This window comes from Leopardus geoffroyi, chromosome X, assembly GCF_018350155.1.
Source record: "Leopardus geoffroyi isolate Oge1 chromosome X, O.geoffroyi_Oge1_pat1.0, whole genome shotgun sequence".
Classification (NCBI taxonomy): domain Eukaryota; kingdom Metazoa; phylum Chordata; class Mammalia; order Carnivora; family Felidae; genus Leopardus; species Leopardus geoffroyi.
The window spans coordinates 109,904,023-109,929,446 of NC_059343.1; the positions used below are offsets into that span (position 1 = coordinate 109,904,023).

Consider the following 25,424-nt stretch of genomic DNA (forward strand, 5'->3'; position numbering starts at 1 on the left):
CCAGGTGCCCCCAAAGTGATAACTTGATTGTGTTGAATGTTCTTAATTCATTTGGTAGTTCAAAATTTAATTGTATTGCTTAATACAGTCTGAAATCTACACGTGGATAATTCCCAGCCAACAGATTTATAGTTAGGACACTTTCTCCAAATGGGACAAGATATGTATATTAGTTTTTACACATTATTTCTACTTTATTTGTAAGTTATTCAAATGATTAAATGTTACATTTTAGGATATGTGTTGGTTTTCCCACATGTGCCAGAATGGTGACTAAGGACACAAGTGAACGTTTAACTTTTTAAATGTATACAATACACATAATCATTTTGATATAAAGTAATGGCTTTCAGTTATAAGAGATTTATAAGTCAGCAAATCTAGAATTAGTAACACACCAAAAAATTCAAGAAACCAACCTCAGTAATACAGATGTCTATTTTATTAAAAAAGTTACAAACAGGTGGACTGCAGGGTCATCTTACAAAATGACAAGAATGAAATCTATTGGAAAAATTTTACTTTTACAAATCTTTATAGGTCATTGTTCAATGCTTGTACTTGTTACTTGAGATTTTTACCTTTCATTGATAAAGTTACAGTACGTTAGATCCATAATAGGTTACATGATTTTATTTGCAGAGCCCTACTGCAGTGATTTGAACAACTCCTAAACGGATGCCATAGTAAAGACGAGACATATATTGCATTTAATATTAATTTATTATCCTAATAAGCAACTTGACATGCAATCTATTGAGGAAGCTAAAATAACTTTTGGTCCCTTTTCTTAAAATGTGCTGAAGAAACCACCTTTAAATCACTTTCCCCTGATTCCTGTGATCCTAAGTGAATTCAAGATAAATTTGTTGCTGAGGTCAATGCTGTGGGGGGAACTATCCATAGGAAAGAAATACTGGATATATAAAAAAAAAAAATCCATCTGCAGAAAATTTTAAATCATCATGAATTATTTGATTCCTTCAGAATTTCACACAGCTAATAACGATGAACCATGATCACTTAACCTACTCTGAACTGAGTGTTTGGTTTTAAGTTTGGTATTAAAGTGCAAACTTAAAATAGGTATTCATTTCAAGCAGTTTATAAATAAGGAACAATGTTTCAGTTGCTTCCACCCTTACAATCTCACCATAAAACTCAAAATCTAAGATCAAAAGTTCGCTCTGAGGGAATTTGATTAGGAATCAAATGCAACACGATTTTAAAAAAGGAAATCAAAGTTTAATCAATTTCTACGCAATAATTAATGGTCATGCTGACCAATAAATCACATGAATGTAGATATCACTTTATTGGAACATCACACACAATATAAATTTAAAATTGCCACACCCTTCCATAAACCATCACTGCATATATTAGAGCTTTCCTTGACAAAGTTATTGAGCTAGTATTATAGATCAAAAGTATAGTTTTGGTTTTTTGTTTTGTTTTTATTTAGAAGCATGTTCAAATGACTAAAGCTGGGCTCCTAAACTCGAGAACTTTGGTGCAGTAGGTGAGCTGCAGTTACTAACTTCTGCAAATTAAAAGCACACAACTACAACCAAATAAAAACCCAACAAGAAAATACTGTCAAACTTACAAAATTTTAAAGTCATTGCTAGAAAAAGCGCTTGTGGTCAAGATGTTAAAACTGAACCAAAAGATTACTCTTAAGAAAGTTTCCTTTCTGTTTCTATACCTGTGTTACTGTTAAAATGTTCAAGTATTCAGACAAAATGTGCTGATTAGGTAAACAACATGGAAGGCAATGGCTATTAGAAGCACATTTGGAAAAAAAAAAAAATCCAAAAAACAAACAAAAAGCCCAGAGACTTGGCGCTATCCTCTCCTGTTACACAGATTTTTGTCTCTACTACGAACATGCTTCTTGAGAAAGAACTAAAAAAGCAACTGTGATAGTGCAAGAAAACTTTAACAAATATTGCTTTAAACTATTATTCAGAAAGACAAATATTAAGAACTAGAAAGCGTATATGATTTTATTTGAATTCAATTTTACATGTGCAGAAGTCTACTAGATGTCAATTACAAGCCTGACAGGCAAAGCTGAGCGATCTCTGTTTAGGTATACAATTAATTTACCATGGATACAATATCCCTTTTCAAAGGCATTGCTAAGTAGGTCATAACTAAATTTAGAACTTCACAGAAAGGAAAATGTTACTGCTGCAATTCGATGCTGTAAATGAGATTAACACATGTGAAAACCTAATGGAATCAAATGCTTAACTCTTCAGCTAGATGCTCTACAATCAATTTCAAATATCAATTGTAACTTTCAGAACATGTTAATTACAAAAACACATCACAAACTGCACTTGAAGAAAAGGGATACTCCATCCATATAGGTAAAACGTGATCTTTAGTTTCTTTTTACAACACTGCCACACGTAAACCAAGTCTCAAAGTATTAACCAACCATTTAAAGGAGAAAGATTTTACAAATAGAATGAAGCACTGGCGCGAGGTAATATACAGAAGTAACCATTTGTTTAAGGCTCAATTTTTTTCTCCATTATAACTTTCTTTTAAAAGGCATTGAGTAGGTAATACTGAGTTTGAGTATTTAATAAATACAAGTTGAGAAACTGATTAAAGAAATCAATTAAAATATTAAAAATTAATTCTTGCATATTAGCCATCAATAAGAACTTAGAAAGCTACAAAAGGACTGATTGATAAAGAACAGATTTTAAACATATGGTAAACGTGCTAAGCATTCCTGTTGAAGGTCGATGGATCTTGAAGGCCAAAGACCTTATGCACTTAATTAGATGTATGGCAACATGCTGTAATAGAGACAGGTTTACCAAGGCTCAGTTCTGCAACCCAGGTTGTAAAGTTCTCCAAAGCAGCATCTGTGCAAATTTCCTCTGAGTTTTATCTGCAATTAAGATTAAAACGTTGTAAAAAGATAGAAATATAGATCACAGTTTAAAATGAGAACACTGACAACAGGTCTGTATACACATGGAACTGGTACCAGAAGAAGTATCTGAAGGTGGAATTTCACTGTGTTCCCCATCAGTTTCAATTAAAAAGTGATTTTATGTGGTCAAAAAAAGCCACTGAGGGGCGCCTGGGTGGCTCCGGCGGATGAGAGGCCGACTTCGGCTCAGGTCATGATCTCGCGGTCTGTGAGTTCGAGCCCCGCGTCGGGCTCTGTGCTGACAGCTCGGAGCCTGGAGCCTATTTCAGATTCTGTGTCTCCCTCTCTCTGACCCTCCCCCGTTCATGCTCTGTCTCTCTCTGTCTCAAAAATAAATAAACGTTAAAAAAAATTTTTAAAAAAAAGTCACTGAAAATTAGCAACAGACACTAATGATGCACTGGATATAGTCTATTGTGTGTATGTAACTCTGGCTTATTTTTAAATACGTTATTATACTTTATACAATATCAACAATGTTCTTACTGGTTTAAAAGATTTTACAGTATAAAAGTGGCAAATAGTACTTCTACTTGGAATCTGATTTCTTCATATTTGTCATGGGAAATGGCACTAGAATTAAATGCATATTAATTATGAGCAAACTTGACAGTATGCACAACTTTTCAAAGTTTTGGGTTTTTTAGAAATTTTAAAATAAGAAAATGCCATTCCATCACGGTCTAGCTATTGAGCACCTCCTAAGTGCCCTGACTTGGGTTAGATGCTAGGTGACAGCAGTTCAGCGGCTGCCATTCCGGCTGCCCTTTTTTCGGACATCCCTCCCCCCCCCCCCCCCCCCCCCCCGCCACAGGCACTTCTATGATCGGGGTTTCTCTGTCTCTACTCTTACAGTTGATATACTTCTGCCCTTCTAATTAATACCGAGGGAAAAGAAAATCTATCATTCAGACACCAAGTCCTTTAACTGTGTTGGATCATCAAATGGCTTCAAAGGGAGTAGAATTACATTTGTCTTTTAATGTAAAAAGTAAAAGTTGTTAAATAAAGCCAGAAACAAAGAGCAGAATAGGGACTATGAAAGAATGCCAAGTGAAACCAATTTAAGATCATCTAAAGGCTCTACCAATATTTATACCTGCGTAATTTTAATTTCATGACACCTACACTTCTAGTAGTGTCCAAAGAGCCTGAGAGAACTCTTTATTAGCAGCTATATCATAAAAATGACTTTTAAAGAATGTCTCTCTGCTCCTTATTGAAATTCTGCCACCTAAACACATGAGGAAAAATAGAAACATTTGCCTCCTTTGAAATTATTATAATACATTTTTTTTCCAATTAAAATTAAACGTTTTTTGCATCAAAGTAAATTGTTAATTAGGACACTGGTTACTGAACCTTGAGTGAGTCCAGTTTCCTCCTCATCAAAATAACCATAAAAATTCTTTCCTCAAGGACTGTGATAAGTGTCACATAAGGTGATATGTGACAGCACCTTACAAAGTATGCAAATGTCAGGTACCTCTCCTCATTTCTCGACTATGTTATAAATTCTAGAAGACCAGAATTATGTCTTTGATATCCAGACTAAAGACCTCTATATTTTGTAGCCTTGTTTGAATTTTTATACCTATTATGAACACAACAGCATTTCAATATATATACGAATTTCAATGGGAAGACTTTTCAGTAATTCAGACTAGACTTTTCTCAATTGATCTCCATTAATACCATTTGTTGTAATTTTTAATCTACATTTTTCAAAATAAATTATAAAGAGTTTGAGATTTTCAAATATGATTACGTCTCTTAAATAGTGAAAACTTGTAATATATGGTGTTTTAATAGCTCAGGCATTCTCTGAAATCAAATTGAGGATGTAGTAATTATTTGTTTCTAGCCAAAATAAACACTAAGAATACAAACTGGCTTATTAACTGTAATCGACATTAAATAAAAGGTGATACATACATCATTTCCCACCCTCTAAAAGCTTGATTAACATTTGGTCCATCCACATTCTGCAGGATGACAATACTCCAGTGAAATCAAGAGACCTAGATAAATCTCAGGTGAGACTCAACAATATTAATATGAGGCACACCATTAAACAAAGTATTAATGCCAGCTATTTTTCAGAAGAGTAATAAACTTTGATTCTTTGCAGTAATAAATCCCGAAGCAAAAGCTTGCATTAAGCAGAAAGGACAGTCTCCCTCAGATTAGAATTTCGCAGAATGCGAAATATAAATGTTATTGCTCCACACTGTGACAGGAAAATTTTCAGTGTACTAACAACTCTCATTCATTTAAAAAACATTCCAGAAGCTTTAAAGGCAGCTGGTCAAACTCATACTTTTGAGCTCCCAGGATATCACATCCAGACAAGTTGCAGAAGTAGAACTCGCTGCTTGTGAGACAGAACACAAGTGATCCTTGTCCTCAACTCTCGAGTTTCCAGCAAGACACCCAACAAATCTCAACTCTGGAAGCTTCTGCTCAAACTCTTGCTTAACTGGTTTCACTTTTTCACTTTCTTTCTAAATTAGATTTTGTTAAGGAAGAGCGCACGCACGCGTGCACACACACAGTCTGAAACAACAGTCCAAACCTTTTGCTCAAGAAATTATGAAACAGGGTCTACCAAGCAGGGCAAATTGGAACCCGAGAGTACCAAACACAGAACTTAAAGAACAAAGATTGTTATTTCTGTCAGCCTGAAGAAAGGGGAGATTCTTGATTCCAGACCAGCACATCATTTCACGTGGCAGCAGAATGCCTGGGATATTAACAAAGACTCCTGAAACGCATAGCAGTCATAGAATGTCTTTTTAGCTTGGCTAGATTTACCATTTCTAAATACAATGGTATTTCCTAGCATTCTTTTTAGCAACTATCAATGTGCAACCATAATCAATTTTAATTTTTTTCCAGTTTTAGACATGTGATATTCTGGGGATTTAACTGAAGGAATTTTTTTAAGAAATGAATTTCCCATCACATTTTTTACTTGGCATTTCTATATCCAAGTTAAATATCAGTTATGTTAGCAAAACACTAGGTTAGAATTCTGTTGATAGATGTTATGTTTTTGTTAAATATCTTGTTTCTTTCTCTAATTTGCGTAATACTCATGAAACTTGTTGGCGGGTAGAGAGGGGGATTCGGTCACTAGAAGTGTTCACCTGTCATCCACTAAACATAAAGAGCACAGGCTGGAACTATGGCATCGCATCTTTGAATGAAAGTGGAACCATGCTTTTAGGAGAATATGCACTCTAAAAGTTTATGGGAAACCGAGAGTAGAAAGGAAGGGATAAAATATTTTTCTTCTGTCCTAGACCTGAAGTCTCCTTAAGTTTAAAGAATTCAATTCTGAGATCTCAAGTAGTAGGACCTGTCCACTGCTAATAAGCAGAGTGTGAGCCTAATGATCTGATTCCTACTGCCAGCTTCGAATTAAACCAGGTAAGGTACTACTCCCCTCGACTCTAAACAGCTTTTTCTGAACCTGATGCTCTTACAACTGTGGCTAACCAAAAGAATTTGTGAGCATGTTTTTGGTAGGGTAAGTTTTTCCAACAGCTGACAGGACTTAAGTTTTTCTTGGTGATATTATCTTCTGGATTTTAGAATTCCACCCAGAAGTAATCCCACGAGGAGAATCTTTCCTGTAGTATGGCTAGAATACTTCCTTGGTGGCAATTCTCCAACTCTATGATGCAATTTTTGTTAATTCTACTGATGGTTCATTCTAAGCCAGAGAGGTAATGGAGTAAAACTGAATGGCTCATATGCATTTCATTCTGCAATAAAAGCCTAATCTTGAGGTTAAAAGGAAGCAATTAAAGAGGGAACAGATATACAAAGAGTCATTCTAATCACCAGACACCTCCACACCCAGAGCAGGTCTAACTAGGCATCTATTTCACACTGAACAGTCCCAGACCATGAACCTTTTGGCAGGGACAGGGGGTGGGGGGTGGTCTGGGAAAATTAGCAGAGGCAGAAAGGATGCTTTTACCCCAGGTCCACTGACTGCAGTTCCTTAGGGCACACACTACCCCCCAAAGCATGCTCCCTGCTCCATCCAGGGCCGGGCTCTATTTTGGCTCACCATGTGAGCTGGATGACAAATGAGCATTTCAAATAAGCTGTTTTCCTTACTCAAGGTGATATGCAAAATAGGGCAGGGGGAAAAAAAAAAAGGAAGTATCTAAACTGTAACTTCTGCAACAGAATTCCACCCCAGTGTTTTACTGATACGATTAATATTTAACTTGGATATGAAAATGCCAGCATTTGAAAGTACACGATGTAATTTAATTTTCATGATTTTCCCTTTGCCATTTGCTAAATCCTCGGCATATCATATCTAATTAAAAGCCGGGGGGAAAAAGATTAGAAACAATTCTGATTCCACATAAATATGTTTTAAAAACCCTGAAAATGCTAATCAATCCCACTGTGTTTAGAAATGGTAAGGCCAGCTAGACTAAAATGACATTCATAGATAGTTCAGCCTTTCAGGAGCCTTTGTTAACATCCCGGGCATTCTGCTGCCACGTGAAATGATGTGCTGGTCTTGAATCAAGAATCTCGCTTTTTCTTCAGGCTGACATATATAATGAACTGAGGGTGACATAAATAATGATCTTTGTTCTCTCAGTTTGATTGCTGGTGTTTGGTACTCTTATGCACCATTTACTCTCTTTGGGAGAACCCATTCCATAATACCCAGAGAAAAATAGGATAAAATCTTGCAGGAGACCTTCAATCTGTAGTGAAGAACACCTTTTTTATTCTGGTTTTCTCTTTTTTTTTTTTTTTTATAACTTTTATCAATACTGGACTGAGATACGGAAATCCTTGAGAAATAATCTTTAAAAAAATTCTATTTGCCAAAAGGTTATTTACCAAACTGTCACATTTAAAGGATAACTTTATGGCATTTCCCACCTTCCTTTCAGGGAATCAACAGACTACTAATTTACAATATTATTTTGCCCCTTTTTGGCATTCCTTCTGTTTGGAAGTCACCTCTACCCCCACCCCCACCCCCTCCAATCCTACCCATTCTCCAAGACCTGAGTCAAATACTACTTGTGCCCCAATCCCTCTAAATCGGTGGTTCTTAGCCAGGGGTGACTTTGCCCCCTAGGAGACATTAGGCAAGGTTTGGAGATATCCTTGCTTGTCACAACTAAGGGGCGGGGAGAATGCTACTGGCATCTAGTAGGTAGAGGCCAGGGATGCTGCTAAGCATCCCACAATGCATAGGGCAGTTCCCATAAGAAAGAGCTCAGAATACTGAGAAATCTCCTCTAACTGACCATAGTCTCTCCTTTCCCTGAATGCCCACAGCGCTGTGATTTGCTTCTTTTATAGTATTATGGGATGATTAACAAACACCCATCATTCTCTAGAACAGTAGAGCAAAAGAGCCGATTGTCAATTATTTACAGCAATATACAGAGGAGCTATGATGTAGTTAATAAAGGCAAAACAGGGCTTCAACGCTGACCTGGGTTTCTATTACACTGCTCCTGCACAGTAAAGAAGTCTCCCAAGGCCCTTGATGGCAGGCTCCTGGGGTAAGGAAACCCACCACGAGAGCAGCACATAAAGAATCTGGGTATCCAAAGGCACTCTAAGACTCCTGCCAGCAGGAGGGTGAAAGGTGAGGAAACAATCCTGGGAGCCATGCAGATAAACAGGTGTTGGGCAAGAGACCCAAACTGAAGGTGACCCAAATTGAAAGGTGGTTAAGAAATAAACATGAGGAGGGGCGCCTGCGTGGCTCAGTCGGTTGAGCGTCCGACTTCGGCTCAGGTCATGATCTCGCGGCTTGTGAGTTTGAGCCCCGCGTCGGGCTCTGTGCTGACAGCTCAGAGCCTGGAACCTGCTTCGGATTGTGTGTCTCCCTCCCTCTCTACCCCTCCCCCGCTCAGGCTCTGTCTCTGTCTCAAAAATAAACAAACAAAAAAATAAATAAAAGAAAGAAAGAAATGTGAGGAATTCTCAGAAGCAATTTTTAGAGCATTACAATTTTCCCTTTCAATTAAGAGCAGCCAACTTACAACAATCACAGGAGTCCTCCTGACTTATTTGAATATTATCATTCCTCACCTGGACAAAAGGTACTCTTCTAAGTATTAAGGACAAACACTTCTCAAGTCACCTTTACTTGTCAAAGTTTGATCTTCCGTCTAGATCTGGGACTGACAGACGTCAGAGCTCCACACCTCGAGCTGCAGGACTCAGAATCCGTCGCCTATTTTTTAGATACATTAGTGAGGAAGCACAACCACAAACTTTACAGGCCTCAGGCTACACATGCCCATACGCATCGATTCAACTTTACTTGATTTCAGGAAAGAAAATGCATATAGTGTGCTTTATTCTAAAAGATCTTGCTCAGGGAACTTCCTCTAATATTTTCAGACACTCAGTTGATGAGATTTTTTTTTCAATGCTCACACCTACAACTGTGTATTCTGCTTACAAAAATGAAAACCAAGCAAAAAAATCACACAGGCAACTTGCCTATTATTATAAAAAACGAGCAATTTTTGGTGTATTTTCTTGTTTTTAGTACATTAACAAAAAACTTAAACACAGTTGGCTTGAGATATAAAGCAATTCAATTTAATCATTCCCGTAGGTAACCAAATGGATTCAAAGCCATTTAGATCACAAGCTGCAAAATGAAATAAACCTAAAGAGAACAGGGAGTAAGAAAGATCTAAAAATCGCTCTGGAAATTATCCATCTGCCAATCGGAATTTTATTCAAAGTTTACTTCCTGTAGCTGTCTACATTAATGATGCAAAGAAAGCTGGGAACATTTTGTGGGAACTGGTTAATATTTTATAAAGGTGACAACACTAAAATGTGTACACTTGTGTCATTTGGCCGGTAAAAAGTGTCAGAGGGAGAAACAGAGTGTAATGGTGAAGACGCAGTCACCACACAAAACTTGCTCAAACTTGAAATCGGCTTACAATTTAGGAAAGATTACGGAAACACGAACACAGGACTCAATCCCCTACATACGTCTGTTCCTGCTTCAAAAAACTATACCGCAAGTGTGATGCCACCAGCCAAACATGTGCTGCAGGGAGTCTGAACGGCGACGCTGTAACAGAGGTGGCTGGGTAGAAGAAAATAAATGTGTTCTCATCATATTCCGGTATGCTAAAAGGCTGGTGTGTGAAAGCATTTGGAATAAAGCACTGCTGTCATCCTTCATTTTCAAAGGTGACACTACCTGACAGAGGATCTTGTCTGAAAAGATAAATTAGGGACCGTTACTCTTTTCTCCAGGGAGCATACATAAGCCAGACCTTTGATTAGGAATCATCACTGCAATCTGCAATGCCTGCTGCCATTCGCAGCACTGCCTCCTAGACTTGAGGTCAGTCTTGGCTCCAAGCAATCAATTCCATTCCTGAGACTGTAAGGCCAGTCTGGCATTTGCTGTGGCTTCCCAGTCACCCAGGCTATTGGTTGTTTTATCTTATTATCTAAGTGTTACTGTCTAAGTGGGACTATCTACGCAATGATAACCTAGGTTAAGAGATCGTGATGTGAATACAATAATCCCACTTAAAATGCTCAATAACTTTTACATAATTTTGCTTTTTCAAAAACTCATTTGACAAAACTTTTATGAAGTTATCCATGAAATGTTTCAAGGTTTTGTTATCGTTCCAATCAACTCCATCATTTACTAAACTAAATAAAAATGTTGCTTGGGCTTGGGTGCGTCTCTTCTAACACATCGCAGATGATTCCACCAGACTCTCATTTGGGCCATACGTTCATAATGAAGTCAAGATACATGTGGCACTGTAATTTGTTATTATCAGAGGTCACTTAAGTCCCTCAAGTGCAAGGTACAGATGAACTTGATTAAATAATCATCTTGTTATATCAAGCACTTGGGTGATTAGTAAATTGATGATTTCAATTACAGCAGCTCTCTAGCCTGGGACAGAAAAGTGTAGGAAACCTAAAACTAATCACGTTCTGAAATTATTATTGGATGTAAAATCACCAGAACAGGGGAAAGGTGTAGCATCCTTTAACTCACTCCACCCCAAAGGAATGTTATCAGTGAAGCAGAGAACATTCAGTTTTAAAAAATAAATCTTAGTGATAGGAATACATGCAATTTCTTACCTTCATTTTGCTTATCTGTATCTGTTTTATTTTCTTCACTGAATGTTGACTATTTTGTGCTAAGGGAAATGTTATTTTAAAAGCAAAGAGATTGAAGGTAGCACAATGTGTATTAATATTAACCAGCTTTTTGTTACACTTGATCAAAAACAATACACTCTCTGGCTCATAAGCTTCCGTCAACAACTAACCTGCTCGGTATGGCCATGATTGAGGTTCTTTTTTACTGGACAACGCAAGTTGTACAACACTGATCTTGCTTCTCCGGCAGGGATGAATAGTTCATTTGCCTGACGATCTCAGCAAAAAGTTCATCCACCATTGATTTACTTTTTGCCGATGTTTCCATGAAAGGACAGCCCCATTCTTGAGCCAGAGCTCTGCCTTCGGAAGACATAACCTCTCTTTCTGGTTCCAGATCCACTTTGTTTCCTACTAGGATTAGTGGGACTTTTTCATATCTCTTCACTCTGACAATCTGATCTCTCATTGGCTTGATATCCTATTCAAATGATCACAAAAAGAAAAAAAGTCATGCAGTTTGCATAACCATAACAGAAGTTATTACAATATCACAAGATAATAATTCCTCGGGAAGTACAGAAAGTTTAATCCAAAATAAAACCATACACCTAAACCGAGAAAATGTTATTTTCTCCACTGAGGTAGGAACTAGATAATCTCCACAGACCTCAGCTGCTGGGTTTCTGTCTAGAATATAAAATGTAGGCTGCACACTAACTTTAGGACTCATTGAATCCCTTCTTTCCCCCAGCCTATGCAGATTTAAAAAGTTTCCAAATATGAGGAATCCATTTGTACAGAAGGATGTTTGGCTAGCTCCTTAATCCTCCCGGCTTGGCATCATTCCTGAAAACACCTGTTATCCCAGCACAGGACTGCAGCATCTATGCATTCCTAACCATTTAGCAAGAGTGCTTGAGAGAAAGTGTTTCAGGTGGGAACAAAAACACTGGTGCCTAGAAGACCAGTTCAAAACAGATTCATACACTTAAACATTTCCTTTTAAATGTACTGGTAGGCCTTTATTCCAGTAAAATCAGACACCTTAAAATACACGAGAAACGAATGTAACAGTGAGCAGCAGCTCCTGGGAGACAAACGTACTGAGGAGTCTGGGCGGGAAGAAAGTCATACCTTTATTTGCCTATGTTAGGTTTTACAGCTTGAATTTTCCTCCAACTGTCTCTAATTACAATTAACTAGGAAAGATAAGAACCTCAGCAATTCTCAGGTAGCTTCAATTTTTGGGGGGTTATTGATTTACGGCAATTTCAGATTTAATACTAATTGTACACTTTTTAAAAATTTTTCATAACTTAAAAGGATTGACTTAAATATTAAACGCGTTTCATTTGAATAGTTACAGTGAACTGAGTATTCACATGCAAGACGAAGGAAAAACAGACAACTGAAAATTTATGAAAACAATTATTTCATGTTTGCAACAATTTCATTTGCTCATGTTATCAATTCCGTCTTCCAGGTTAAGCTTTTTTCCCTGTGTCCTTACGGAAACCCAAGTTCAAATTAGAAACCGAATGTATGACATTTAGGCTTGCAAGAGTTTAAGTCTCTGCTGAAATAATGACAGTTTTTCACTCCCTATTTATGCCTATAAGAGAAGTAGATATCATGGAAATCATATGAAAAACCCTCCAAAAGGCTTCCAGCCTCAAGAGAGTCAGCTAATAGAATAACAAATCTCTAGAGGATCCTTTAGAAAGAAAATTCCTGTCAAATAGCACCTTTGGTACTTTCTGGGGAAAAATGCTTTTATGATACTATTACTGCTTTGGAATTCAAGCCTACATAAAAAGTACTTTAGTTTGGTCACAACACTTATTATCTGTGAGGAAAAATATCCTGAGGTTGCTATATGTGGTTACTGGAAAACTTCACTATAGTACTGCAATTTAAATACTAAGAAAAGTGGAATTAGCACATTGTATTCGCTAGAGCACTTAACGTCTCTTAAGTAAGCAACATTAAGCACATACCTTTAAATGCAGAAAAAAAAATATCCATTTCCTAAATCAATGGAGGTCAATAGAATGGGTCAATATGAGGTTATTTATTTTCAAGGAATAAATAGCAACATTTACTGCATCTCTTAAAATAATGTTAAACTTTCAGTCGGTCTCCCAGTGAAGGACAGGGCAGATATTCCGAAGAAACTGGACCAGCTCCAGCTTGGCCACCCAGCCAGGGTTAGAAATTTGCACTTGTTCAGTGTTCCCAGATCCACATATTTTGTATAAATATAGTCCGTGTTATCAGAAACAACTCGATCAACTGCAGGAGCGTCACTGCAGATTTTTGTTGGTTATATTCTAGGTACCAGTCTTTTCAATTAGTAACTTTCCTTCACACCCGCAAAGTAAAATGCCTAGAAGGCAGGTCTTCGGTTCTTCATCTTGCACCACTAAGATTTATGAATCTGGTTGAGAAACTTGGGTGAGAACAGAGGAAAAGGTGGGGAAGGCAGCCACAGAGGAGTTACAGATACCGGCTCCAAATAATTTTCCTTCCAAAGTGCCTTATTTACCTGAGACCGTCTCTTAAACGTTGCTGTGTTAAGTACGTTAATCAATACTTGTTGAATTGAACCAGCAATTTTGGAAGGTTCTACCCCAGGCTAAACACAAACAGCCCGACCTATTCCTTTCTCACTTTTCCTGCGACTCAGAAATAACTTTAGAATATTTGTTGACGGTTGTTACTTTAGACTCTCTATAGAAACAACCCGATACTTTTCCGTGCCAGAAGTAACCTCAAAAATGCGCCATGTCTAACTTTTCAGAAAGCAAAACATAGTCATTAACGTACTGCTCAAGCACACCAGAAGTAAATGTGGGATCACCACACCCCCTTGTAACAAATTACAAGACTCGGTCTGGTTACCTGGAAAGACTGTTGATTAACCAGGCTATAAACCAGGATGAAACCTTGGCCGTTTTTGATGTAGAGATCTCTCATGGAGGCAAACTGCTCAGTGCCCGCGGTGTCCAGAATTTCCAGCACGGAGGGGGAAGAGTCCACTTCGATCTCTTTGCGGTAGAAATCTTCAATGGTGGGGTCATATTTCTCAATGAAAGTCCCGGTGACAAACTGCACGGTGAGGGCAGATTTGCCAACCCCTCCGCTCCCTAACACCACTACCTTGTATTCCCTCATGAGTCTCACCTTCAGCAACTCCTACCAGAGGGAGGGAAAAGAACACCCCGCTAGCTGCGGCGGCTCGGGGAGGCGGAAGGTGGGCGGAAATCTGCGAACCGGGGAGGAGAGTGCGGAGAGGCAGAGGGCCCGACGGGGGAAGAAGAGGAAGTTAAAGGAGGGGGGGGAGGGGAAAGAGCCAAGTGTCGGGTGGGTGGGGATGGGACGGTGATGCCCTTCCTATAGGAACTGCGGCCCAGGCAGGGGGCGTGGGGAGGAGGGCGAGCCCGGAGGGGCGGAGTGGGGAGACGTGCCGCGCCCCCGAGGGAAGCGGTGGGGGCCGCGGATGGGGAGGCCCCCGCGGCCACGGGCGGCCCGGCACCCCTCCCCCGCCCTTCACACAAAGGGGCCCAGGGACCCCGCTTCCTGCTCGCGCCGCCGGGCCGGCCCGGGCCTGTGGGCTCGGCTCCACTCGCTGCCGCCCGGGCGGGTCTCTGGGCCGCGCGGCTCCCGCGGGCGTCGTCCGGCCTGTGGAGGGAGAGGGGGCGCGTTACCCGCCGGCCCCCCGCCCCAGCTCCCGCCCGGACCCGGCCGCCTCCGCCAACGCCGTCGCTTACCCCGCAGTCCGCACCCGCCCGGCCGCCCCCCGGGAGGTTCCGTCACGCCGAGGCCATGGCCAGCGGCCGGCTCCTCCGTCTCACCGCCGCCCCAGCGCCGCTGCTCGCGGAGGGGAAAGGGGCGGGGGCCGTCCGGCGGCGGCGGCGGCGGCGGCCACTCCAGGCGAAGCCACCTCTTTTTTTTCTCACCCACCCCCCACCCCCACCCCTACCCCCCCAGCACACACCCGGAAGGGTTTCCCTGACACACTGGCTGAGGTGCCCCAGTTCCCCGAGACTGGCCGGGATCACTTCCGGTGGGGAAAGTCCCACCTCTCCCGGGCGAGCCGGGTGGCGCTGGGGCCGCGCCCTGCCGAGCGAGGCGGCCGGGGACGCTCCCGGGTCGGGGCCGCGGCCTTGGCATAGGGCCTCGCCGAGGAGCTCCGGCGGCCTCCCTCTCCCCGCCCGCTGCCGCTGCCTCCGCCGCCGCCGCCGTCCCACCCCGAACCCGCTGCAGCCCCTGCGCGTCTCCGCGGCCTGAGGACTCGAGCGGCTGGTTGGCCGGAGCGGGAGGGCCGGCGATCATCTAGCCGCCGGGAGAGCGCCAAACATCCCTGGACTAGAAGTGACGAGGAAAATAAAGCAGCCAAGAAAGTTTATTCTCTTTGCTGGTATTTCTTCCACTTGACGCTTGTCTGAGAAACGCGTGCGAACTCCCTCTAGACTTCGCTATTGCACGGCTTTCGTCGGTGATGGCTTTTACTTAGCCGTGCCTGACAAATCATTAAACACACACGGTACTTTTATCATCCGGCAGATCTGCTCAACTCCACCAGCAAATGCCAGAGTCACCCCTTTCCTTCGTATCACAAGGCTCAAAAACAACAGGAGTAGAAATAGACTTTATCTGACAGTAACTCAGCTTTGCCCCCCTATTTGATTCCAACCGCTACACAGCAGGAAAGGTAAGCAACGCTCAGGGAACAGTTGATTGGAAATGTTTCAGGCCGACTAACTGCTTTGAATCTTTTCTTACATGCATGCACTGCAGTTTGCGTGGCTGGCTCTTCCACGCTGAAGTTTGTTTTAACGGTCATCCTTCATGGTCATTGAAACGCACAAGGGAAGGACTGGTGTTAGACACTAAATTTCTATTTTTAGATAAAATTGTTACTTCTTTCCTACCTTTCCCTCTGCTGACTTTCTATTTGTAAACTTCGTGTCAGCTCCACAGAGCCCCGGGGCCAGAAGGCTAGGTTATATTTCAGGCACGTCACTCCCTCTTTGATTCAAGCATGCACCCAGAAACCTGAGATACTCAGTGGCCAGTCGAGTTAAATTGATTCCAAATTCCCTGACTTGCAAGCCCCCACCAGCCAGACCCTGTACGAAGAGATTTATTACCGAACCCGAACTGGCAGACATTAGAAAGCAGGCAAATCACGGTAGTGTGAAGTTCCCGCTGGGTCTTTCGCGGAGGATTCCCCAATGTCACTTACAGTAGCCAAAGGACAGTTTAGTTCAATTTCTCCTCGGCTCAGGGCTGCTGCAATCTGTCCAGCGAAGTCCCCAGCTCTGGCTCCAGCTGGCCCGAGTCCCGCCTGATATCTGAGGCACTGCCCTCTGCTGGAAGAGGCTGGTTTAGGAGGTAGGAGTCCCCTCATAGGTCACTGCTCCTTCCACACGTGCCGTTGCCCGATTTGGAGCTCTGCTGCCCATCTCCCTGTCTTGCTGTCTCCAGACTGTCTGGTGGGACCCACAGCCCTGCACCAGCCCTGATTGTAACTGAGTCTGCAAATTCCTCTTCTGACCCAGCAATCGCTGTTGAGCAACAGCAGCAAGCCTCTGCTCTGTTACTAAACTGTCACAATAGGGAACTCTTTGAGGTTGTCCCACCTGTTGGCAACTCTCATGGCTCTGATTGTGTTGGCCAAAGTGTTTTGGAGAGAGTTCTTTGTTTCTCCACACAGTGGAACCTGCTCCTCCCTTCACTACAGAGTCCCACTGGGTCACTCTTATCAGCTACAGGGTTGACAAATGTCCCACTCAGTGTGAAGCTCCCTCCAAACTTTCTTGGGAAGGGGATTCATTACAGCAACACTTAGGAAAGCAAACAGTTGGAAGTAGCTTAAATGTCCTTCAGTAGACAATGCAAAAAGTAATTGTCTAGTGTGTGTGTGTGTGTGTGTGTGTGTGTGTACATTCGCAAAATGGATACTATTCAGCTATTGAAAAGATTTGTAAGTGCTGATATGAAAAGATGGTCAGGATATGTGATAAGGCTGAAAGCAAGACACTGAGCAAATATACAATTGCTCGCACCTACGTAAAATATGTGGGAGTGTGTGTGATATATAGTTACATAGACATTAAAACCTAAAGGAAGTCATGAACTATCCATGTGAGGTATTCTAAAAGGACTTCCATTTCTCCATCGCATTTTAGCTTTTAAACAATGATCAGATGTTATTGGGGACAGGGGGAATTAATATAATTTTATAATATTTTTAAAGGAGAAAAGAAAGTTATTGATCATTACTTCCCCAAAAAGCAAAATCCTGACTATCTAGGGGTCAGTGGACAGGTCGGCCCAAGTTAAACTCCCTCCCGCTGCCTGTTCTTTCCTCCCCAAACATCTCTATACTTAGAAAAGTATTTTCACATACATTATCTCATTAGACTCCAGTTGTTCGCCAGTTTACTTTTATTAGGCAATGAGAGTATAAAAACCAATTCCAAGGGCACAATTGAGTGCCAAGGGCTCTGAACTGAACACACAGGCAGTGAAACCGCAGCTTGCCCACCTCCTTCGCTGGGACACCTCAAGCAAGTGATTTCACCTGCCCAAGGGTCTAACTCCTCATCTGTAAAACGGTGCTAACCATTCAATGTGAGAATACAGTGAAGCAGTATAGGTAAAATGCTTAGCTCAGTTCATTGCTCGTGAGGAACACTGAATGAATGCTAGCTGTTTGGTTTTATTTAAAAGATTTAATAAAGTGTTATTTTTTTAAGGCAGTGAACATAAAGAGGAAAACAAAACTTTAAAAGCCCAAGTATCTCCCAGTGGCACAAAAATAATAAGCGAGTTACTCTTTCCAAAGATATTTGTCGTTAAAAGCTTCTTGAGTTTCAGGGGAAAATGTTATTTAGATGCTGGTATATCTGTCAATCCATCTTCTATATGGATTTTTAAAACATATTATAAAAGTGATCTTAGTATACACACCGTTCCCCACCTTGCTTGTTTTCACCTACTGTATCTCGGTAATTGAAAGAATTGCAACAAAATGGTATTGCACTGAAAATTCTCTGGTGAGTATTGCTAAATTGTCCTTCAGAAAGATCATACCAATTTACATTCCTACCAACACAGTATGACCGTATGTGGTTTTTTATAACCTCACCCTAGGTATTACTAATTTTATAGCTGTTACTTGCTTCAGGGTATGCTCAGGACTAAGAAATGTAGGGTAGTATCATAGAAGGAATTCAGGCTTCAGAGTCAAATCTTCCTAACGTCGTTTGCCAGCTAGATCTTCATTCCCTCATTTGTAAAGTTGGACATAATAGCAGTATCTAAGCTCATAAGGCTCCTTTGAAGAATAAATGAGACGATGCAGTCAAAGCACTTAGTCTTCTAAACACTAACTGCTTAATACATGTAAACTGCTCAGATAATAACTTTCCGCTCCCAAGGTTCAAGGATGGGGGAGGGCAGTTTCTCCAGAGAGTATGCCCTTGAGATTTAGAACTTTTGCTTTAATTCCGTGTCAGCCTCCACTCCAAAGTAACTATTGCTCAGGGAATCATTTGTAAGAACACAGCTGATTTTTAGCGTTGTGAAGAAATCATAGGGTATAAACTGTATGCAGAACATGTAAGTTACAGGTACACAATCCTGTTTCATGCAATTAGCTTGGCACAAGTTTAAAGTGTGAACGTTTGCTTCGGGCACCGATTGTTCACTTCTGTTATCCCTCCCTTTCCAGTTTATACCTCTTTCGGTTGCAAACCCTGCAGCCATGAACTGTTCTGGATCATTTTCCCTCACTTCCACCCTCCCAGTGAGCCCTTTCACCTTCCAGATCCTGGGAAGAAACCCAAGTCCCGTTCTATTCGTGTCCCAGACGCTTCCCTCTCTTTGGCTTGAAGTTGCCTTTGGATTAGCAGAACCCGAGTCAGTAGTGTCCTGGGTCATTGCCTCCGGAATCTTCAGCAGGGCATCGCCTCTTCTTATTTCAGTGCTTTAGGGAGGCCCCTTGATACATATTGTTCTGGGTTCTTCCCAGCTCCTTCTAACCTCTGAGATTCCAGTCTTCCTTTTCAAATCCTGCCTCCAGCTACACCAGCTGCTGGTTCTGCATATCAGTCTCCCCAGGTACACAGAACCAATTTTATAACTTTATTATCTCTTTCTCATTATAAAAAAAGTTCTTTGCAAAAAAACTCTTTTTTTAAAAAGGTGAAATACCACTACCCAAAGAAAATCACCATAAAATTTTAATTCCTTTCACAGTATTTTTCCCTGAGAGTGAAAACATATTTTTTAAACTAAGAATGTGGTCGTGTAATTTTGCACGCTGCATCTTCCACTTACTGAAACTTCACGTCGGCATAAAGAATTAAAAATACTCATGTACCCCTCAAAGTCTGGGTATGCCTTCTTCCCCATAGTGTCACCTCTCCTACAACCCCAACTACGATTTAATCACATTCCAACTTTGCCCACCTGGAATACTTCACCCAACCAATGGGATTTCATGGGAAGGGCTACTTACGGCAGAAGTCACTTCTCCAGCCTGGCCAGGAAAACACTCCTATAGAGGCACAAAACTCTTCTTTTCCTGATGTGACAGCTGAGAAAGTTCTCTCTCTAGGAACGGAGGGGCCTGCTAAATAAGAGTGTAACACACTGATCTGAACTCCTTAATCCTTCTCCCTCTCTATTCCATCTTTCCTTTCAAATATAGTAGTGAGGAAAGTATTTTGTAATCTGTTAAGAACTAAATACATTTAAGGACTTAGTATTAATAATAAACATCATCTTTTTTGTTGTTTATATATGCATGTTTATTGGCAATTTAAATCCGATGTATAAATATACTCGCAACTTACAGGCACTTGAAGGTAACCTGGAGGATTGTAAAATACAGAAGGTGGGGCCCCACCCCCCCGTTTCTGATGCTGGGGTAGGGCAGATAATTTGCATTTCTAAGTTCCCCAGTGCTGCTACTGCCGGTCCAGGGACCCCACCTTAAGCACTGCTGTTGTAAAAAAAAGTGGTGGGACTTTATACTTGGGCCTTCCCTCCTCAATATTCAACGGTTTACCTATTCATTCATTCATTCATTCAGTCAGTCAGTCAGTCATTCGATACACATTGATTACATTCCTACTCTGTGGCAAGCACTTTGCCAGATAATGGGAATAAAAAGATGGATAAGACACAGTGTCCTAAGGAGTTCATGGCCTTTTGAAGAACACATGCAATGAAATCAATAGTTACTACAATGTGACAAGTGTCATGATACAGATATGGCCAGGGTGCTCTGGGAGACTCAGGAAGGGCATTAGGGAAGGTTGTTTTTTTGTTTTTTTGTTTTTTCAGGAAGTGATTGGGCTGTAGGTGAGGAGGTCAGAAGGGTCGGGGTGGGGGTGGGGGGGGGCGGGGGGCAGTAGAGCCAGATAAAGCAAAGCCTTGTGTAGTAACCTGAGGGGTGTGACCTTTCCCCTGAAGGCTGTTGGAAGTCATGGAAGGTGATTTTACAAAGGTCAGAGAGTACTACACTGAGCGAAAGTAGGGGATTCGGCACCCAGGCCCAGGTTCAAATATTGGTCGTGATGCTTATATGACCCAGGGAAAGTTACTTAACCTTCTCTGAGCCTCCCTTTTGGCATGTGTAAAGGGGAAAATAATGTCTGCCTCATTTAGGTGTTGCAAAGACTAAGAAAAAGTACCTAAATGCCTGGCATATGGTAAGTGTTTAATAAACGGTGATTACGGTCAGGTTTGAACTTTAGAAAGCTAAAGACAGGGAAGACGTACTTCTCAGATTATTGCAATTCATTCGAAACTACCAGGCTACTTCAAATATGAAGGCCGTATTTGATGTTGGGGCAAGTTGGATGATTTCATGGTATAATGATAGGGATTTATGGATGACAGACTCTATGACAGGCATTGTGATTTACACCACATCATTTTATTTAATTCTTGCAATAGCCTCAAGAGTTAAGTGCTATTATTATCATTCCCAATTTTATAATGAAGGGAGTAAGGCTCAGAGAAGTTAGGTAACTTCTACAAAGTTGCATAGCTTATTGGTGGCAGAGCTAGAATTCAAACTCAGGCCAGTCTGTCCCCAGAGCCTACAATATATTCACCACCTTGTTTCACAGCAATAAGTTCTGTTTCTCTGGAGTATAAAGTAGCGAATGGGTGGTAAGACAATGTTAAAGAATTCGGGCTTTATTCTCCTGTTTCTCTGACCTTGAGCAAGGCTGGTTGTTCCTACTGATTCCGTGTCTTCTCTGAGAACATGCTTGCACGACCTGCCAGGGACCACCTGACCTTGGGTCTGTGGCACCTGCTGCTGATGCTGAGGTTGCCGCAATTACCTTCCCAAATGCCTTGGAGCATTTACAACAGGGAGCCTCTTTCTCTTCCAGGGGGACCATATTTAACTCCATGGGAGGAGGCGAGGGGTAAGCTTAATTATTTTTAATGCTGTTATTACAAATAGCAGTTATTATTTATCGGGCACTCGCTAGGTGTCAAAATCTGGTGGAACACTTCAATCCTCACAGCAAGTACTATTGTCATCATCCCTAGTTTAGAGGTGAGGAAACTAGGCGCAGGGAAGTTAAGTAACTTACATAAGCTCGCACAGCTGGTGGACGCAGAAGATTCAAGCAGAGAACTGGTACATTTATTTTAACAAACCTTATACTTTTCATGTCTTACTTTGCCCTTGTAACTACACCATTTACAAATACAAATGTAATCCTCTCAAATGCTTCTACCACCTACATGATTTATTACCACACAATAGTTCAAACCCTGGTTGTAATGATATGTATGCAAATATGCCAGTTTTCTCAAAATTATCGCATGCCATAGGAAGTCATTCTGTGGCCATTATCAGAGAGACAAGAGATGACAAGTGTCGGAGGGGATATGGAGAGAACAGAACCCTCGTGCACTGTCTGCAGGAATGCAAATTGGTACAGCCACTATGGAACACAGTGTGGAGGTTCCTCAAGAACTTTAAAATAGAATTAGCAATTGGGGCACCTGGGTGGCTCAGTCGGTTAAGCGTCCGACTTCGGCTCAGGTCATGATCTCACGGTCTGTGAGTTCAAGACCCGCATCGGGCTCTGTGCTGACTGCTCAGAGCCTGGAGCCTGTTTCAGATTCTGTGTCTCCCTCTCTCTCTGACCCTCCCCCATTCATGCTCTGTCTCTCTCTGTCTCAAAAATAAATAAACGTTAAAAAAATTTATAAAATAGAATTAGCAATTGATCCAGCAATCCCACTTCTGGGTTTATATACAAAGGAAATTGAAGCTAAATAAGTCAGTCAGAGAAAGACAGATATCATATGATTTCACTCATATGTGGAATTTAAGAAACACGACAGATGAACACAGGGGAAGGGAAGGAAAAATAAGATTAAAATAGACAGGGAGGGAAACCATAAGCGACTCTTAAATACAGAGAACAGACTGAGGGTTGCTGGAGGGGAGGTGGGTGGGGGGATGGGGTAAACGGGTGATGGACATTAAGGAGGGCACTTGTTGGGATGAGCAGTGGGTGTTGTATGTAAGTGATTAATCACTGGTTTCTACTTCTGAAGCCGAGACTACACTGTATGTTAACTAACTTGAATTTAAATAAATAAAAAAAGAAAATAAATCACTCTCTTGAAGACATATCTGCATCCCCGTGATCACTGCAACATTATTTACAACAGCTGAGACATGGAAATATATATAAAATATTATTCAGCCTTTGAAAAAAGGAAATGGTGCCATTTGTGACAACACGGATGAAACCAGAGGACATTATGCTAAGTGAAATGAGTCAAAGACCAATATGCTACGGTCTCACTTATACGTGGAATCTGAAAGAACAAGAAGAACCCAAACTCCTAGAAACAGAGAGTAGGTTAGTGGTTGGCAGGGGCAGGTCGTTGAGGGAAATGGGTAAATATAGTCAAAGGGTACAAATTTCCAGTTAGAAGATAAATAAGTTCTGGGGATGGTGACTACAGCTAACAATACTGTATTGTATCTTTGAAAGTTGTTAAGAGAGTAGGTCGTAAAAATCTTCACCACACGCACACACACACACACCCCTACACGTGTGTGCACACATACAAATAAGGGAACTATGCGAGGTGAAGGAGGTATTAACTAACCATATTGTGGTAATCATTTCACAAAGTACACACATATGAAATCATCGCGTTATACACTTTAAACTTACACGATGTTATAGGTCAATTATGTCTCAGTAAAGCTAGGAAAAAAGTCATTCTTCCCCTCCTCCACTTACTATTTTATTCTTCTTGAGAAATGGCAATTTATAATAATTACATTGCAGGCTAAATTTCAGCTATATAGTATAAACCCTTAATCTGAAATTGAAGATTCTTTAAAAGTTGCCAAGTATGGGGGCACGTCGGTGGTTCAGTTGGTTGAGCGTTGGACTCTTAATTTCGGCTCAGGTGGTGATCCTAGGGTCTTGGGATCGAGGCCCACCCCAGCATGGAGCCTGCTTAAGATTCTCTCTTTCTCTCTGCACCTCTCCGCTGTGCAGTCTCTCTCTCTCTTTCTAACAATAAAATACATCTTTAAAAAAGTTGCAAAGTATGGTTATGAGACCATTATAGACTCCAGTCCCATTTGACTCCCCTTCCAAGGTGAATTTGTGCAAGTGCTTCACAACTAGCAGAAAGTGATATTCTGACCTACTTGGGCCTCCAAGTGCTCTCAGGAATCCCCCCAGCAGGTAACCAAAATTGAGGCTTAGAAAGAAATTGCCTGAAAATTGAATTCTCAGTAATTTAGAAGGGCTGGTGCCTGAATGCTTGAAACGGCTGATCTATAAATTTGAGAAATACTGGGGAGCCTGGCTGGCTCAGTTGATGGAGCCTGTGACTCTTGATCTTGGGGTCAAGAGTTCAAGCCCCACCCACCGTGTAGAGATTACTTAAAAATCAAATCTTTAAAAATGTGAGAAATACTGTGAAAAATTAATTTAAAGATAGATACTGTTTGCTAAAATAGCTCATTGTTATTGTCTGTTTCGAATTGGTGGCGACGCATTAAACCTTGTTAATTTTTTTTCTTATCTGGAGCAGCTAGCTGAATATGCTGAGTTCTGGCACTAGGTGGCAGCAAAAGATTAAACTAGAAACGTCCCCCTTTTGTTTTCTCTATTTTCGAAATTTTGATAACAATAAAAATAAAGTCCATTTCCTGGATTTAAACAAAGAAGGCACAACACACATCCTTGTTGCTGTGACAGCCTCACTGAGTGAGAGGCTGGGTTGTTGCTGCTAAGTGGGCCCCTTAGAGAAACCACCAAGATTTGAGGAATTATAGGTCTTAGTTTGACCTCCAGCTTTTAATGGTCTGGACTCCGTTTTGTGTCACCTGGAAAGTTGAGGGATTAGAAGTTTGAAGGTGAGGGTACAGGGGTGAACCGACTCCTGTGAACCAGTTACTAAAAGTCTGGATAATAAATCATTTTAAAAAGAGAAATCTAATTCTCCTTTTTAAAAAATGTTTGTTTTTGAGAGCTAGAGAGAGAGAGAGTGAGAGAAAGAGAGACAGAGAGAGAGGGAGACAGAGGATCCGAAGCAGGCTCCACACTGACAGTGGAGAGCTTCATGCGTGCTGGAGCTCACAAATCTGTGAGATCATGACGTCAACCGAAGTTGGACGCTTAACTGACTGAGCCATCCAGGCTCCCCAAGAAATCTAATTTTCAAGCTGATGACAGCACTTGGGCTAATTAATTCAGTGAATGCTCTTCCCATGTGGACAAGATGAACAAATTTAACCCAGACGATCATTTTGAGAGCCAAGGGAGTTGGCTGATGGTAAGGGCATCTCAAACTTACTATGTCTGATATTCAGCATATCCGTGTGTGTGTGTGTGTGTGTGTGTGTGTGTTAAAGCAATCTCTACACCCAAGTGGGGCTCAAACTCATAACCTGGATATTGAGTCGCATGCTCTACTGACTGAGCCAGCCAGGTGCCCCTCCTTGTTTTTTCTTTTGATCTCCAGAACTTCCTCCTCTTGTGTTTCCTATCACAGTCAATGGTACCACCATCACCAGTTATTAAAAATAGGACTTTGGGTATCATCCTATAGATACACATACATATACATATATGATGAGGTAAGGGTCTGATTTCATTCTTTTGCATGTGGCTAACTAGTTGTTCTAGCACCATATGTTGAAAAGACTAAAAATGTGATTCTAATGGCCTGTTTACTAGAAATGGTATGACATAGTCCATACTCCAGT

General features: G+C 41.2%; 1 protein-coding gene across 1 annotated transcript; it reads right to left on the minus strand.

The window, feature by feature from the left end:
• Positions 1-420: 420 nt before the first annotated feature.
• Positions 421-14,489, minus strand: RAP2C (RAP2C, member of RAS oncogene family). Its single transcript, XM_045472483.1, has 3 exons — positions 14,033-14,489; positions 11,299-11,609; positions 421-2,914 (listed from the first exon to the last, which is right to left on the minus strand). The coding sequence occupies exons 1-2, from the start codon at positions 14,303-14,305 to the stop codon at positions 11,331-11,333; spliced, it is 552 nt and encodes a 183-aa protein (XP_045328439.1). The 5' UTR covers positions 14,306-14,489; the 3' UTR covers positions 421-2,914; positions 11,299-11,330.
• Between the last annotated feature and the right edge of the window lie 10,935 nt (positions 14,490-25,424).